Source organism: Neovison vison, chromosome 1, assembly GCF_020171115.1.
Source record: "Neovison vison isolate M4711 chromosome 1, ASM_NN_V1, whole genome shotgun sequence".
Lineage (NCBI taxonomy): Eukaryota > Metazoa > Chordata > Mammalia > Carnivora > Mustelidae > Neogale > Neogale vison.
In genome coordinates, this window is record NC_058091.1 from 16365139 (window position 1) to 16383508 (window position 18370).

The 18370-nt window shown below is 46.8% G+C and overlaps 1 protein-coding gene across 1 annotated transcript; it reads right to left on the reverse strand.

Annotated features, from left to right (window-relative positions):
- Positions 1-4627: 4627 nt before the first annotated feature.
- Positions 4628-10082, reverse strand: LOC122898230 (UL16-binding protein 3-like). The gene is made up of 5 exons (XM_044236235.1): positions 9968-10082; positions 7713-7976; positions 7203-7478; positions 6403-6535; positions 4628-5170 (listed from the first exon to the last, which is right to left on the reverse strand). Exons 1-4 carry the CDS (start codon positions 10080-10082, stop codon positions 6411-6413), a joined length of 780 nt encoding a protein of 259 aa, XP_044092170.1. The 3' UTR covers positions 4628-5170; positions 6403-6410.
- Between the last annotated feature and the right edge of the window lie 8288 nt (positions 10083-18370).

The window sequence follows — 18370 nt, forward strand, 5'->3', positions numbered from 1 at the left end:
CTCGGGGAAGGGGCGGGGCGCGGTCGGGCTAGGAAGGTTTTTCCTGCGTGAAAACCACTAGACAGAGACACGTGGCCCTATGGGTGTGACAAGTTAACTGGATTCTTTTGGGGCACTAGGTGAATTTTACCCCCATCTTTTGTAAGAATCAAGTTTGGTGAGATATAATTTATAGGCAACTCTCCCTTCTTTTTGAAGGCACATAGCTTCATGTCCCCTTTCTTTGCAAGTGTAGGAGAATCATATGGGCCTGTGGCCAACTTTTAGAACACGTTCTCAGGCTCTGAAAGTAGAAGGAGAGGAATGTTATTCCTCCAGCTGTGAAACCACTTAGCAACCCGTAAATTCTACAGAGAATCCTATTTCCAAGCAGTACTACCTTCAGGTTTGCAGAGGAGGAAAAAAATGAGTGATTTTTTTTTTTTTCAGTGACAACACTTCAACTCTAAGACAAAGTGAGTATTGGAGGGAGAGTACATCACTTTCTCTCACGATCATCTCCCTATCCTACAAATTGCATAAAATCAGCCACATAATGCTAGACTTATTGTAAGTATGATAGATAATAAAGTATCCCATCGCCTTCAGTCACTGGAAACACTCATGTTAGTTCTGGGCTTTGAGAACTAAATAGCCACATTGTAAACAACAGCACCTGGAGGAACCGAACTCAGCTGACTGAATCAGGTGTGACCCGACATGTGTAGGGCTCTAACAGAAGCTGGATGAACTGTTCTAGCCTGCATTTATTTATTTATTTATTTATTAATTCATTCGTTCATTCATGGAACATAGATTTATCTACTTTTCGTTTCCTTTTACAAAGGAACTCAAGATACGTGGGTCTGTGGGTAAGCATGTCCTGTGTCAAACTGGAAAATGTACTATGAGAAGTCACGTGTTTCAAAAAATTGTGAAAAGAATTTAAAATCTGCCAATCAGCTAGGAATGCCAGGATAAGAATGAACTACCGTTTACTTCTCAATTTCCACCAGAAATTTAGGTTTTTAAGGGTTAACAATTCTAGTATAGAAGCTTAATGAATAATTTTAAATGGTTTAAAAGATATTTAAGGAATATACCTACACTGTGTGAATTGTAGTACTACTTTGCCTGTTGAGGAGAAATCACTAATATTGTTTTCTTTTTCCTATTTTTTAAAATTTAAACTCAATTAAATGATATATAATGTATTCCTAGCTTCCAAGGTAGAGGCTAGCAGTTCATGTCTCACAAAACACACAGAGCTGACTGCACCACGTGCTCTCCTCCCCCACAGTGTCTACCACCTAGTTTGTCCATCCTGCTCCCCCTCGCCCCTCCAGCAGCCCTCAGTTTATTTTCCATGAGCTCATAGCGCTTGCTATCTATGTTCCCCTCTACGATTTTGATGGATTCCTGCCTCACATTTAAGTCTTTCATTGATTTTGAGGGTTTTTTTGTGTAGGGTGTTAGAAAATAGTCCAGTTTTGGGGCACCTGGCTGGCTCAGTGGTTAAGCCTCTGCCTTCTGCTCACGTCATGACCTCAGGGTCCTGGGAGAGAGCCCTGCATCGGGCTCTCTGCTTAATGGGAAGCCTGCTTCTCCCTTTCTCTCTGCCTGACTCTCTGCCTGCTTGTGATCTCTCTGTCAAATAAATAAATAAAATCTTAAAAAAATAAAAAGAAAATGGTCCAGTTTCATTCTTCTGCACGTGGATGGCCAATATTCCCAACACCATTTGTTGAAGAGACTGCCTCCCCCCACCACCATAGGATATTCTTTCCTGCTTTGTCAAGGATTCGTTGACCATAGAGTCAAAGGCCCATTTCTGGGATCTCTATTCAGTTCCATTGATCTATGTGTCTGTTTTTGTGCAGTACCATACTATGTTGAGGATTATAGCTTTGTAATAGAGCCTAAAGTCCAGAATGTGATGCCACCAGTTTTGATTTTCTTTGCCAACATTGCTTTGTCTATTTGGAGTCTTTCTGGTTCCATACAGATTTTAGGATTACTTGTTCCAGCTCTGTGAAAAACGTTGATAGTATTGTCATGGGGACTGCACTGAATGTGTAGACTGCTCTGGGTAGCACAGACACTTAACAATATTTGTTCTTGAATCTGTGAGCATGGACTGTCTTTCCAACTCTTTGTGTCTTCCTCAATTTCTCTCATGAGTGTTCCATAGTTTTCTATAATTTTGTAGTTTGCTTCTTTGGCTAGGTTTATTCCTACATATCTTAGGGTTTTATGTGCAACTATAAACGGGATCACCTTTTTTTATTTCTGCTTCTTTTGTCTCATTTTTAGTGTATAGAAATACAACTGATTTCTATGCTTTGATTTTATATCCTGCCAGTTTGCTGAATTCCTGTATGAGTGCTATCAATTTTGGGATGGAATCTTTTGGGTTGCCCATATAGAGTATCATGTCATCTGTGAAGAGTAAGAGTTTGACTTTTTCTTTGTCAATTCAGATGGCTCCTTATTTCTTTTCGTTGTCAATTGCTGAGGTTACGACTTCTAGGACTATGTTGAACAACAGTGGTCAGAGTGGATATCCCTGCCTTGTTCCTGAGCTTAGGGGAAAAGCTCTCAGTTTTTGCACTTTGAAAATGATATTCACTGTGGGCTTTCCATATATGGCTTTTATGGCATTGAGGTATGTTCCCTCTATCCTTACACTGTGATGAGTTTTCATCAAGAAAGGATGCTGTACCTTGTGAAATGCTTTTTCTGCATCTTTTGAGAGGATCGCATGGATCTTGTCCTTTATTTTATGAAGGTAGTGTATCACATTTTTTGGTGTGTGGATGTTGAACCACCCCTGTAGCCCAGGAACACCAACCACCTGGTCATGGTGAAAAATCCTTCTAATGTACTGCTGGATCCTATTGGCTGGTATCTCAGCTGTCACACTGATGTCCTCCCAGTTTTGGTGATGTCCCCTGATGTCAACATTTTAGGATGTATTTCCCCCACACCAGAACATTCATCTGGGTCACCACAGGATCATCTCCTAGTAGGTCTCATGGTACCTGAGGGCCTCCTCATCCTTAGACTCTGCTTTGTATTGTTCCAGGAATGTCCAATACGGTCAAAGAGACCGACATTTCCCATTTCCATTTCCTGGATGTGCTGAAGATGAGGGTTAGAGTGTTTTATTTGCTTGTTGGTGGATTAGCTTAATCTGTAAATGTAGGTGAAGAGATTCAGATGTAGGAGGTCACTGGAAGAGTATGTTGTCCAGAAGTTCTCAATATATATTTGAAAGCTTTGTTCATCCTGTGTTTTGGCTCACCTTTGTGTCATTTTTTGACAAGAGTTCAGATAATTTAGTCTTAACTAGAGAGAAACAAAAATCTCCTAACACATTGTATATAACATTGTACCTCATTTGGATGTCCTATGGCTAATTTTTTGCTATGACACATAGCACCACAGTAAATAATCGTACACCTCTATTGCTTTTTGGTCCCCACGTATTTCCGGCCTCAAATTAACACTGGGATTGCCATGCAGTAGGATAAACACAACCAACCACTGTCTGGATAGGGTGAACCATACGGCAAATGAGGGATTCCATTTTAACTCCTACCAACGCAGAAGAGGACTCTTATCATTCCATTTCCTGTCCACCACTTGCTATAGCTCTCTTTAAAATCTTGTCAGTTTGGGGTGGCTGGGTGGCTCAATGGGTTAAAGCCTCTGCCTTTGGCTGGGGTCATGATCCCAGGGTCCTGGGATTGAGCCCCGCATCGGGCTCTCTGCTCCGCAGGGAGCCTGCTTCCTCCTCTCTCTCTGCCTGCCTCTCTACCTACTTGTGATCTCTATCTGTCAAATAAATAAATAAAATATTTTTAAAAATCTTGTCAGTTTGATGCATGTATAAAGCAAGCCCGTTGTTCTTCGTGTTATCTTGATAACTTGGATGTGTTCAGTGATTTCTGAGGCTGATTTACTGTCTGTGACTTGTTCTAAGCATTTTCACAGATCTTGGGAGAGCCAGACTTACAGATATTTATTTGCAGGAGCTCTTTGTATATTCTGGATACCAATCCTTTGCACATGAGGGAATAAATAAACTGTTAGAAGCAGATCTGTTTATACTGTGAAGACCGACTGTGCTCTGAAGGAGGTGAGTTGGTGGGGAGGGATGACAAGAGAGACAGTGGTGGGGGATCCAGGAGACTCAGAAAGATTCTCAACTGCTTCATTTCCAGAACATTTGTTTGTATGTGGCCTGTCAGGATCATATCTGAGACTGACGGATGGCTGCTGGAAAGCGGATTTCTGAGTGATCCTTCAATTCTCTATCTCCACAACCGATCTAGCAGAATCACCACTTTTATTTACCCCATACAGTGGAGGAAGAACACAACTCCATGAGTTCTCTTGCGATATAAAATTCCGGGGCACTTGTGTGGCTCAGCCAGTTAAGTGTCTGCCTTCAGCTGAGGTCATGATCCCAGGGTCCTTGGATGGAGTCCCACAACAGCTTCCTGCTCGGTGGGGCGTCTGCTTTTCCCTCTCCCTCTGTCCCTCCCCCAGCTTGATATCTCTCTCTCTCCCCCCCACCCTCTCTCTCTAATACATAATATCTTTGAAAAAAATAAAAAATAATAATAAAATTCCAAATTAAGTATATTGTATAATAAGGATAATATTTATTTAAATATATGTTCCTGGACATAATTTACTAAAGACAACAATCACAATGTGTCAATGAGCCTGTTTCTCAGTACATAGGGAAAAAAAAAAAACCCCTGAGGATCTAGAGCTTCCATAAATATCTTTTTCGGGATACTCTCTGCAAGGACATGGTCCTCTTACAGAGAAGAACCCGATATTGCACAACCAAAGGACAAGACGGAAAATGTTCTCTTTGTAGAGATTCCCCATTCAAGTATTTAACACTTCAGTGCAAGAATTCCATAACTTAGCACCGGGAGAAAACGGCATAGAATATGCCAGTGCAAAGTGCTGAACAGAAGAGGCACGAAATGCAAGAAGGGACATGGGAGCTTCCCTGTCCTGCACCAGGTGGCTGGACTGAGGTTCTGGATTGTAAACTTGGAAGTGCTGCTGGTCTAATGATGAACAACAGCTCATCCAAAGGCAGCTGGCCCAGAGGCAGAGTCGCTGAGCTGGTCCCCACGCTGAGGGGCTTCTTGGTGGACTTGGCAGCCTAAGAATGGAACAGGTGTTTGTCTCCATGGTTGAGGAAATCCTGGGTCCCCTGTCCTGGGGCTGCCCTTCACCAGCACTCCCCTCCCCAGAGCCCAGACTTCACCCAGGGGCATGCATTTCCCCCAGCCATGACCCCAGCCCTGGGCCCAGCCACCATTACAAACCTCCTCCCTCCTGAACCAAATCACGGAGTCAGCCCCAGGCCCTGTTACCAATGGTCTGGGCTCAGGACCAAAGTGAGTAAGAAACCAGTGTGCTCATGTGACTCGGGTTCCCAGGCTCCCTCTCATGGCAGATCCTAAAGGACCTGCTGGGGGTTATGACAGAAGACAGGGGCCTGCACTTGACTCTAACCTTGAGGAACACTGTGGGCAAAAGTCCTTCTTTTCCCTTCCCTCCTAGCCTCCTGTAAGCAGCACACAGAGCTCTTAGTCTGATGATCCTTCCCCCATCCCATCCGTTCCTGGTCCGGCTCAGCTGGGAGCTCACAGAGGAGCTCAGTTAGCCCATCCCCCAGGTCGGCTCTGCTCAAAGCAGGGGCTGCTCAGGGGCTCAGGATCTGAGGTGTGCAGGAAGCTGGCTGCCAGCGACGGCACCAGCCTCAGCCAAGGTTGCACAGAGAACTAGCCTCCTTCTAGTCCCATCATGCACGGTCTCTACTGGGCATTTGCTGCCTCACATGTGAAGACCCAAGCCACGACTGGGGAAACAGGGCACTACTGTCCAGCCCTTTGAGTGGGTCTGCAGAGGCTTTCCCATTCCTTCTACCTGGGATGAGACCCTGGGCCCTGTCCTGTAACTGCCCCTTCTCCTTGAGATGTCCCATGGAGCTGCCATGCTGCTCTGTCTCAAAGGGAGTACAGCCCATGCTGTGTGTCTCCGCTGTCCCCACCCTGCCCACCCCGGGCCCAAATTGACTCTCTCCAATGGAGAACCCGGTTAGAGCCAGGAATGACATCCCTCAATCCCTTTAGCACCAACAGGCCTTAAGCAGTGGTCTGGGCCCCTCTCCTTTCCCAGTGGCCTTATCGTGAGTGAGGCCACATGAGAGATCAGCACTGAGCTAGTACAAGCTGTTCTCAACACGTGATATGAGATCTCATTCATCTAGTCCCACTGCCCTCTGAGAAGCTTCAGGCAGTGGGCAGGGGTGAGGCTGGGAATTCACTGTTCCCTGTGCTCACACCAGGCCATCTGCCCCTCCCTTCCCTCTCAATCTGCTCTCACTACCTGTTGATCTAATGGTCTCCGACAAGGATGTCCATTATGACCACACAGCTGAGGAGCAACGGGAAGATCCAGGTGCAGGGTCCAATGGCCGTGGCCTTGCCTGGGGCTGTACCTTGTCGCGTGGCTGGTGGCACTGAAATGAAAATGCAAGGATAAGAGCCTCAGTCAGGACCCCAAACTGGGGGAGGCTTCCTCAGCTCCTGCAGGTGCATCCTACCAATCAGACGGTGTCTATCACTGTCCTTGTGGCAGCTGCTGTGACCAGTCCTGATGTTGGGAAGGGAGGAGGGGATGCACCCTGTCCCCTAGGGGCTCCTTCTGCCAAAAGGGGAAGCAGGGTTTGCAATGTAAGCAGTCGCTCCTGCTGTGACAGACAGGAGGTGATGCAGGATAAGGATGGTGACAGTGACAGTCCAGGTGGCAATGAAGGATCTCTGACAATACACCAGGTGACATGAAAAAGACAGTTAATTCTCAGATAAAAGAACATAAGACCATCTCGGGAAACAGGCTGATGCTCCCCTGTTTAGGGCCAGCAAGAAATTCAAGAAATGCCCAAACACAAAGGTGTATGCATCGAGGAAGTGATTCCAGGAGGTAAGACGGGAAAAGAAGAATTCTAGAACATTCCTGTAGCCATTACTCTGCCAAGAAGAATTTTCCATGGATGGATCAATTTCTCTCTCTCTACACACACACACACACACACACACACACACACACACACACACCGCCCACACTGTGGTGTAGGTCGAGGTCATTTCAAGAGAACCAGCACTCCATCCAGTCTTCTGAGTTACCTGTGGTCTCCTGTACTTCATCGCAGTGCTCCCATATGTGCTGGAGCCAGCTCTTACAGTCTCCGTTTGCGGTCCTCACAAGGAGCTTGGTCAGCTCTCCGTCATTGTCCAACATGACTCTGAACTGTTGGCCTCCAGGAGGATCCACTGTCCACTTTCTGTTCTCCGCCTCAAAGAGGCAGGTGAGCCGCTCATTGAAGGCAAACCGCCAGGATCCTCTGGTGTGTCCATCAGCCCCTCGCTCACACATCAGGCTGCCCTGCATGTAGAGAGAATCTGCCCCCACCCCCACCAGCAGAAACAGGTCAGCCTCTGGTCTTGACCAATCCTTTGCCCCACTCGCTGCGCACTCCTCAGCTCCCCTTCTGCCCTTCCGGTCCTGCTCTGGCCTCCTTACCTGCTGTGGCTACTGGGCCACGTGTGTGGGACCCACTTCTAAGTTTTACATGAACACTATAGCTCCCCAGCCCTGTCAAGTGTTCTCCTTCTGCCCTGCGCCTTCGGACTCACCGCTCTTAGTGAAAATCTCTGCTTTGATGTCCAGCAGTTTCTTTCTGAGCTCTTCCCCCAGGTCCTCCAGAGTTTCCCTCTGTGTGTCCCAAAATGCTGTGTCCTTCAGCTTCATCCCACAAGGACCAATGGGTATGACCTGCTTGTTCCCACAGACATAATAAAGAAACTTGTTTCCATTGACCTGGCCTTGAATCTCACACCACGGTTGTCCAGTCCTGGCCTGAGATGTGATGGAGAAATTTTGGTTAAGCGAAAGAGGACCTGGGAAGGAAAAACACAGGTGGAGGTTGATGCTGGAAGAAAAAGAGCAGCAGGCACCCCGCTGCCATCCAGGTGACAGTAATCCCCCCCACCCCCCAGAGGGCTGACCTGGCAGAATAAGGACTGTCCCTGTAATATGGTTCCCAGTAGCCTTGGAGGCTGGCGCTCTTCCCCCGTTGGGATTGGATCAGGATGTCTCTGCTTGGCAGGAAGTCACCCAGCCCCAGATAGGATCCCACGCCCACCAGGCTGACACCCAGCCTCACTTGGTCTCTACCCACTGCAGGCACAGGCCAGACTGGCTATGGCAAGAAGAGGTCTACATGTCAGAGGACTGTCAGGACGCAGGCCAGTGTCCTGTAGGAAGATGAGGGGCACGGAGGGGGCTGCTCCTGAGGAGCTGGGGCCGGGTGGGGACAGGGTGAGGACAGAATCCAAAGTCAGGTGAGGGAAAGTTTGGGATCATGGATCAGAGCAAGGCCCTGGAGATGCTGATAACCTGCCCTTAGGATGGGTCTTGGAAGCCTGGAAAGGGTGGTCCACACGTCACAGACTAGAGTAGCAGGCATTGCCAAGGCAGACAGAAGCTCAGAGAAGTGCATATGACAGAACAGATAGAGCAAGAAATGCCAAACACAAAACTAAAAACATGTCCTGCTACTACGCTCATGGACATGTCTGGAGGGCTCCTTACAAAGAAAATAAATAAATACAAAAGTATCCTATCCTAGGTGCAAGGACAGAGATGAGTAACAACCTCAAAGCCTCTCTCAGGGTGCAAGGATGTGATTAACCCTATTCGATTTTCATTGAAATGCCAGCCTGGTGCAAAGACTTTCTGTGTCTACTGAATATTGCATAGGACTCTATTGTAACCACTCAATGTGCTGTTGTAGCGGACAAGCAGCCACAAACAATCCATGGATGAAGGTGCCGCTGGACCTGCTCCTTGGGCCCCAGGACCCTTAGAATCCACACCACAGAGCCCTGTGAGAAAAGGGGCTCTGTGCGCTTTGTGACATTCTGATCTGAATATCAGGAAGAGAGCTCTATTGCTCCAGGGAGGCAATGACACAGGAGGGAAAGTCACACCCTGTAAAAGAGGCTGGGGGCAAGTATGCTCCTGGGAACGGAGTGAAGAGGTCTCTGGCCAGAGGACATCAGAGCTGTGCACCCTGAGCGGGATGTGCTGGTGAAGGAGCTCCTGGAGTCCCAAGGGGAGGGGAGAAGGGTTATCCGCTGCCCAAGCGTGCAGGTAAGTCCATCCCACTTGGACTGGTTGACTATGGTGGGGTATGAGGTGACTCATACCAGGAGAACCTTGGGAGTGGCTTTGAGGTACGGGGTCCTGTGGAGGTCCCCTCCCTGGGAAAGCCTCCGGTCCTGTCCAGAGTAGGGGCAAGGGGACTCAGGTTCCCCAGGGCTCCGAGGGGAGGCTCCAGGGGCTGGGGAGGACCACAGATCTCCAGCGGGGCCCTCTCTCCCTTCGCTGTGCTCCCCCAGCCATTGCCTGGCCTAACTTTTGAGGTTTTTCACTAACCCTCAGCTTCCTCTCCCTCACCCCCACCGCTGCTCCGCTTCCTCCCCACCCCGTTTTTAAAATATTCATTGATTTACTTTAGAAAGTGTGAAGGGAAGGGGCAGAGGGAGAGGGAGAGAGTGAATCTCCCACAGAGCTCAAACTGAGCACAGAGCCCCAGGTAAGGCTCCATCTAGGGACCCTGAGAGCAGGACCTGAGCCCAAATCAAGAGTCCCGCGCTTAACCCACTGAGCCCGCCAGGTGCCCAGAAGCTGCCTCTGTTTTCGGTCCCTCTCCAGGCCCAGGCGACCACCGCCCACATACACCGTCCAGGCAGAAGGCGGCCCGCAGGGAATAACTGAGGAGACCGTGTCTGAAGACGAAAACCCAAAAACGCTCCACAGACGCCGGTTCCGCTCCCCGGTCTTACCGCTCACTCCCCAACACCCCGCTCCCGCCCCCGGGTTCTACCTCTGAACTCACGGCTGCGGCCTGCTGGAGCACAGACCGGCAGGAAAAACCAGAACAGGAGGCCGAGACGGACGCTGGAGGCCCCAGTCCACCCCGTTCGCCCCGGAAAGCTCATCGCAGCTCTACTGCGCCCAGATTTGCAGTTCCTGCCTTAAATTTCCACTTGGGGCTTGACTCCGCCCCGGACCCGCCCCCTCCTGCCGTATTTCCTAGAATATAACAGCCCTTTCCGGTGCTGCCGCTCTGCTCCTTTTCACCCATGGTCCTGACCACCCTATCTTTCCCATCTTCATTTCCACCTGATATCACCATCTTCCCTTCTCGTGGCCAACAGGTATAAGCTTCCAGTTATGAACTTAAAAAGTTATGCGGGGGCGCCTGTGTGGCTCAGTGGGGTAAGTCTCTGCCTTTGGGTCAGGTCATGATCTCAGGGTCCTAGAGTCAGCAGGAGCCTGCCTCCCCCTCTCTCTCTGCCTGTTGCTCTGCCTACTTGTGATCTCTTTCTCTCTGTCAAATAAATAAATAAAATCTTTTTTAAAGAGTCATGTGGATATAGGGTACAGCATGTTCCCTGTAGTTAAAGATTTTGTGTTGTATATTTCAAAGGCACTGAGAGAGTGGATCTCGAAACGAGACTTACTGTGCTGATCATTTCATAATAAATACAAATATCCAATCACTATCTTGTATATCTGAAACTAACATAATGCTGTAAATCAATTATATCTCAATAAAAAAATAAATTCAAAAAGAAAAAATAGTACAAAACAGGATTTTCTTCCCTTCCCGTTCTGAAGGCTGGAACATTGAGAGCAAGGCATCCTCAGAGCCATGTTCTGTCTCCTGGCTTCTGGGCATTTCCTGCCATGCTTGGCATTCATTGGCTCTAGTCGGCTGACCTCTAATGTCTGTCTCTGTTGTCACAGGGCCAACTTCCTTCTCTGCCTCTGTGTATCCACGTGACTTCCTCCATGTTTGTCTCTGGTCCCTTCTTACTAGGACAACAGTCCTACTGGATGGTGTTTCACCCTAACGATCTCATATTCATATGGATACAACTGCAAAGGCCCTATGTCCATATAAAACCAACTTCCCAAGACCAGAAGTTAGGACTTCAGCATAACTTTGGGGGGACCACAATTCAGCCCATAACAAAAATCATAGACTCTATCATCCCACGCTTACACCACCAAAAAAAGAATCATCCCTTTTTTCTTTACTTCTAGAGTTTCTTATTGAGATATTAATGACATATAACAAATTATTTTGAGGTGTACATGAGTCAATATTTGTATATTAACTATATTTATGTACCATATTATACATTATATCTCATGACTTGTTTATTTTATAACTGGAAGTTTATACTTTCTGACCACAAGAAGGATGATTTGGAAAGTGGGAATGAAGACAGAAAAGAGAGGTTGGGAGGAGAATGGGGTGAAGGAGGAAAGAAGGGCAGGAGAGAAAATTGCAATATTTCAGGAAATATGGCCTGGCAGGAGTAAGCAGGTGGTTTGATGCTGGCTGGGGTCCCAGAGTGGGTGTGGCCAGGTTTCCTCACAGCCTCCTCAAATTGCTGAGGAAAGTGTCTACCACACTCCTGCTGGGACCAGTTAGGGAGAAACAGGGAGGGGAGAGGGGATGGTGTTAAGACTGTGGCAGGAGTGGAGGGGTGGGGGGGAACCATATAGGAGAAGTTTAAAAACTCTGTTGATGGCTCCTGCCCAGTCATCAGTCTTCCCCAGCCTTGCTTGTGCCTTGGGTGTTTGTTTGTTTGTTTGTTTGTTTTGTTTTCTTTTTTCAGTGACTTTGGCCTCTGGGCAAAAGGAAGATGGAAAAGATTTTTTCAACTTGAAAAAAAAACTGCCAGGAGATGGGAGCCAGAGGACAGGACAGGGAGAGAGTGTCTGGTGGGAAGCAAGGCTTAAGACTTCTCCAAGCTGGAGAGTTTTAGAAAAGTCAGTCTGACTCCACACAGATTATTTCCCAGGTCAGGAGGGTGGGGGGAGGGCAGAGGGCAGTCACACCTGTGGCTGACATTACTCCCATTTGGGTGAGAACAGCACAGACTCCCAGTGAGATGCCAACTGGAGGAGGGGTCCATCCAGGAACTAAGAGGAGAGGATCCAGGGTTTAATCCCAGGGAGAGGAGCTGGACTCGGAGCATATACAGCCTTCATTCTGGAAGACTTGGCCTCACCCCTGCAACACATTACCACCTAGCTAGCACTGCGACTGTCTACCAGCTGCTTCTGAAGGATGGGGGGCATGGGAAGGCCAGCAAGTCCATGAGCAATGGGTCCATTGCCACATTTCTTTTCTTGTGAAACAAGTTCCTTGATCAGAGCAGTAGGGTAGGGAAGACTGTGAGAGTGGGGAAAAGAATTATGCAGGTCCACGGATGGTAGTTTTGGCAAAATCATTGCAGGAAAAGAGGATAAATTATTATCTGTGGTAAGTATCTGTTTCAAAAAAGAGGAATGCTGGGCCTTACTATTATGAAAGTGGCCCAGGGTTATGAACCTGCCAGCAGGCTGGTCACCCTGGGGAACTGTGCCATATCAGGGCACCCTGTTGGTCTCTGTGGCTGGCAAGCTGGGCACTCAGCAGTGGGCATGGCCCACTCAGCTTCCGTGGTCCTAGCAGCAACGGGACTGTGCTGCTAAGCCCGTGCCTGACATCCATTCCTGCCCCTTTGTTCTGAGCCCACTGGACAATGCGGATTGTCCTGGGGACACAGGCTGACTGATAGCCCCAGAATGGTTATCCTAGCAACTTGATTCCTAAAAATCCTCCTCTTCTGAGGTCACCCTTTGGGGAGCATTCCTGTGGGACACAAATATCCTTCTATTCTCAGAGAATTCTATCCACATTCCTCTCCCCCAAATTTCTGTCACAAGTTTCCAGTTGGATTTTCCAAGTCCCTGGCCATCCAGCCAAACCATTGAAATGGGCATCTACTTGCACAGGTGTGCATTTCTCCTTCCCCAGCAAAGTGTGCCACCTGGGGTACCGCTCAGCGTTGTGCCCACTGAGAACATTTCCTTATACACTGTCTTTTGGGAATAGTCTGGAGAAGGGCTATAATGCTGCAGCTGTTCCTTTCAGGCAGGACCTAACGATCCTACAGAAGAATCTGGAAGCTAGTCACCAGTCCTCTCTTCCTCTGTTGGGAGCTTCCCATAAGGCCTAGGTACAGACTGGGAGAAGGAGGCTGTGGGGTAGAAGTGGGGACCACAAGCATTCAGGCAACTTCTTCAGGGAACTTGCTTGTGCCCCGGGGCCTGATCAGGCCAGATCATGTACCTACCGCTTCCATCTGGTGATAGAGGGCTGCTGTGCTTACCACCCTCAGACGATGGGCCAGAAAGCTCATGAGGGGCAGATCGGGTCACCTGGGGACTCGGCAGCCCAAGGTCAGTGTTCAGTCCCCATTAAGGCCCCAGGCAGGCCAAGACTGGTTTTTCAAAAAGAGTGTAGTTATATGTAGGTGATGGCAGGTTACTTACTCCACATCCTAAGACGCGTACTGTGCCTTACTCCTAGAGGCTTCCCTAAGTTTCCAGTGTCCTCTTTACTTGGAATAAGATGTGCATTGTAGCCATGTCAATATCCTGGGTGTGATATTGCACCACAGTATTTGTAATTTGTTTCCCTTGGGAGAAATGAGAAAAAGAATACCTGGGACATCTCTATATTATTTGTAAGAGCTGTCTATGAATTCATTGTATAGTTATCTCAAACTATAAATTTAACTGAAAAACTTTTAAGCTAAATAAAACCTATTCCAATACGAAAAATGAAAAAAAAATCTGTAGAAACTAATAACATCCCTATTTACCTTTGATACTTCAGGCACCTTTAAATCTACTGGAATGTATGCCGATGGCAGAGCAGCCCATACACCACCTTGGATTTATCACGGAACATTCTCTGGGTCTGGACCTAGAATACTAAGAATTCTATGAACTATCCCTTTTGTACGTGGGGTAGGGAGAGAGAAAATATATGTTAGGAAGTACAGGATGGATGGATGGATGGATGAATGCATGGATGGATGGATACGTGGATGTACAGATGGATTATTGGTGGGATGTCTTGTGGATTTTCTCTGTGCAGCATCTATGACTCCAGATATTTCCTACCTGGTCTCCTGACACCTCCCTTTGCTGTAAGATCTTCTTCCACAATGATTCATGGTCCAGTCATCCTGATCTCATTCAAGATTTTTGACTCAGAGATGTCTGTAAGCTCTTTATTTTGTCTTCATTCTTTCCCCAGAGATCACACTCCCCATTATCCCACCAGGATAAATATTATATTCCCTCAGGATTTATCTCTCATGAAGTCTTCACTTCTCTCCTAGAGAGAATCAAGCATGGCTTCTTTTATGTATTAATGTCTCTGACCAGTGTGGTCAAACAAGTGGTATGTCAGCCTCCCTCAGTAGAAATATTAGTTCCTTTAGGTTATGGAGAACTGAGTACATCCTACTAAAACAAAGTAAATGTATTCATTTTAAGGTGTTTGTTTGTTTGTTTGTTTTGGAAAAAAATATATAAGCCAAATATACTGATTGCCATGAGGAGAGGCTTGTGATATGGAATTGCACTGAAACTGTGAATTTAGACATTCCCTAACTCTGAATGTAGGGGAAGGTCTGAGGTGTGCAGAGACTCGGTTGAACCTAGCCCCAAGTGGAGTTTCCCTAGGTCCTTAGAAAAAGAGAGGATTCTCTCCTGAAGACCCAAGGATCATGTGAAGACCAGAGAGTTCAACTCAGCTCAGTAGTAATCAATACAATGGGCAGAAATTTTTTCACTTTCTCTTTCTCTCTTGGACAACAGGGAGCTAGCTGTCTCTCAGCAGGGACCCTGGGAAATGCCAGATCGTTCTATTGGCGGCACTCTCTATTGATCCCTATACTATCCTACTAGTTCAGGGTACATGGAAAAATTATTTCCTTTTATTACTTCTATTATATTATATTACATTTCTTAATATGCGTTGTTATTTCCCCAAAAGTTAGTGGCTTAGAACAGCAATAACCATTTATTATCTCCCACAATTTCTGTGGGTCAAGAATTCAGGAGCAGGACCACAGGCAGGCTTTGGCTCAGTGTTCCCCATGAGGCTGCAGTCAAGTGTTAACTGAGGTCACTCTCATCAGAGGGTTTGACTGGGGCTACAGGGGGGCTATAGGGCATATAGGTTAGGTGGTGCTTCTAAGCTGGATCCCTTCTATGGCTGTTGGCAGGAGACCTCAGCTTCTCATGACAAGGCATTTCCTATAAGGCTACTTGAAGAAAATGACATTTGGGGGCCCTTGGGTGCCTCAGTCAGTTAACCATCTGCCATAGGCTCAGGCCAAGTTCCCAAGAGCCCTGTGTCAGGCTCTCTGCTCAGCATGGAGTCTGCTTCTCCTTCTCCCTCTGCCCCTCCCCCTGCTAGTGCTTTCTCATTCTCTCTCTTGCTGTCTCTCTCAAATAAATAAAATCTTAAAAAAAAAAAAAGTCACGCCAGGTGGCTTTCCCTAGAGTGAGAGAACGTAGAGAGAAAGGTGGAAACATCAATGTCTTTTGTGATATGGATTTGAAAGTCATGTTCTAGTATTTGCATTCTATCCTGAGCGTTGCAACCATCATCCCTGTTCATTGTGGCTGGGGATTACACAGGGCATGAGTACCAGGAGGCCAGAATCACTGAGAGGCATTTTGTAGGTAGGCTGTCACCATTCCTTTACTTGGGTCATCCTTGTCTTCACAGGGCTGCCCCTGTGGACAGAGGGGGACAGTACACAACAGGAGTGGGAGTCAGAATCCAGAAGGAATACCTCCAAAACGAGTCATTTGGGTGGCACTGGGATTGAGGAAAACATAAGGAAATATTTTTTCCAAGTACCCGGAACCAGTAGGATAATACAGGGGATAATGAGAGAGTGCCTTCAATATTCAGTGTCAGAGCTGGCAATGGCCAGGGTCCTAGCTAAGACACAGCTCTCTGTGGTCCAGCAGAGAAACAAAGTGAAACAATGACTGCCTGGTGTTTTGTTTTTTTTTTTTGGTATGGAATTTTTTTTTAAATTTTTTATTTTTTATAAACATATATTTTTATCCCCAGGGGTACAGGTCTGTGAATCGCCAGGTTTACACACTTCACAGCACTCACCAAAGCACATACCCTCCCCAATGTCCATAACCCCACCCCCCTTCTCCCAACCCCCCTGCCCCATAGCAACCCTCAATTTGTTTTGTGAGATTAAGAGTCACTTATGGTTTGTCTCCCTCCCAGTCCCATCTTGTTTCATTTATTCTTTTCCTACCCCCTTAAGCCCCCATGTTGACTGCCCATTTTTTTAAGCTTTCATTTATTAATGGGAGAGAGAGCGCACAAGTAGGGTGAAGGGCAGAGGGAGACGCAGAATCCTTGTTGAGCATGGAGCCCAAAGCCGGACTCAATCTCAGGACTCCAGGATAACCTGAGTCAAAGGTAGATTTTAATCCACTGAGCCACCCAGGAGCCTGTCTGCTCATTGTTTTGATTATTATTGAGCTGAGCTGAGCTGAACTCTCTGGTCTTCACATGATCCTCAGGTCTTCAGGAGAGAAACCTGCACTTATTGAATGACCTAAGGGCTTAGGCTCTTAGGCTAGGCTCTCCCCAGTCTCTGCACACCTCAGACCTTCCCCTATTATCAGAGTTAGAGAATGCCACAATTCATAGTCTCAGTGCAATTCAATATCATAATTCACAGATTTTTGTACTTGGAAGTGGAACAAACTGTGTGGGTGGCTTTGCAAATGGAAAGTAGGTGGACGCTGGGAGCACATTGATATAAGAGTCAGGGAAAGCCTGAAGAGCTTTGAAGAAACTGTCACAGGAGCCTCATCACATCTGTGGAAGCTGCCAGTAGGGACTTCAAAGAAAAGTGAAATACCAGGGTTCTTCTCTCCCCTTCAGAGCCAAGGTTGTCCAAGACATGAAATTTCAGAGGAAAGAGTGGGAGCTCTTGTATACCTGGTTAGTTACAGATCAAGAGGAGATCAGTTAGAAAGGGCGGGCAGGGGAGTGGGTGCTCAGGAGAACAGAGACGTGGTTAGGGCCATGGATTGTAGGTTTGAGAGACATCCAGTGAAGGCTTCTGTCAACTCCTTAACACCAAGGAGAGGCTATCCTCAGTACCTGGTATGTCCAGTGTAATTCCATACATCAATTCTGTAAACACTCACTGAATATCTAGAATGTTTAAGATCTTCTCCTAGAGAGTTAAGCAACAAGAATGTTCTGTTTCCTCTTAGGAAGAGAGCTAAGAGAACTAATGAGCCCAGGGTGAGAGCCAGCTAGATGTCCACACACCTAGAACACTGGTTGGTATTCTAACAGTTGCCAGAACTCATAGAACTTAGAAGAGAGGAAATTAGTTCATCAGAAATGGTTGAGAAAACTCAGGTGACATTATCTGAGCCCTACAAGAATTTTACCACTTGTTCAGGCAGAAAAAATAATCTAGACAAAGGGATGAGCCAGGGTCAGTACAAAGATGAGCACGAGAGTGGCAATCAACAAGTAGGTCACACTGGGAGGCCTGGGTATGTAGTGCAAGTGTGTTGATGTGCTGGTCTCCAGTGGCTTACCCTTCCCCTTCTCTGTGGGGCACAGACGTCTGGCCTCGCTCCACACAACCTCCCTCCCGTAATTTCAAAAGTCAACAGGAGGGGATTACATCTACACAGTAACACTCTGAATATCAAATTAGAAGGATCTCAGTAAACTCGGAAAGCAATAGATTAGCATTAGCTAATATTTTCTTAGGATGAGTATGTTGTAGTTCCTCGTTGATATTAACGATTTATGACAACCTGGTTAGCATGAGACTCACTAATTCCTTTTGGTCACATTCAGAGGCAGACAAGAACTTTAGTTATGGACGTGCAGGCTGAAGCATTTGGGACAACTTTGTAATGTTTTCCACTTTGAGATGTAGAAAATAGGATACCTTGAAGGAAGAAGGGCAGAATGACCAGGTGAATAATCTTTGATAAAGCATGTATAGTGCAATGTTAACTGTAGCATCTTGGGGGATCAGTATACTGGTGTTCACTCTAAAATTCTAGCAATTTTCCTGTATGTTTTTGAAATTATCTTACAAATGTTGGGGGGGAACATACTAAAATTATTCTGGCACCAACACAATATAATTCCCTAAGAGCTCTGAAAGAACAAGGTAATTTCTGCTAAATAAAGCACAGACACCCATAACAAACAGGATAACTTTTAGAAGGAAGGTATGCAGAAACTTATCATGGATGTTAGTAGGAAAGAGAACCTGACTACATCTGTACATACCAATTGTGAAAGCAAAAGTGCATGAGACACCATTGAACAGACCAGGAAGACTTT

What these genes read in the sequence shown, in the direction of transcription:
- LOC122898230 (XM_044236235.1), bottom strand. Translation starts at nt 10,082, where the DNA reads ATGAGCTTTCCGGGGCGAACGGGGTGGACTGGGGCCTCCAGCGTCCGT. An exon ending in CCGCAGCCGTGAGTTCAGAG is followed by an intron (nt 7,977 to 9,967) that starts GTAGAACCCGGG and finishes TTTCCTTCCCAG; the next exon opens with GTCCTCTTTCGCTTAACCAA. An exon ending in TGAAGTACAGGAGACCACAG is followed by an intron (nt 6,536 to 7,202) that starts GTAACTCAGAAG and finishes TTTTCATTTCAG; the next exon opens with TGCCACCAGCCACGCGACAA.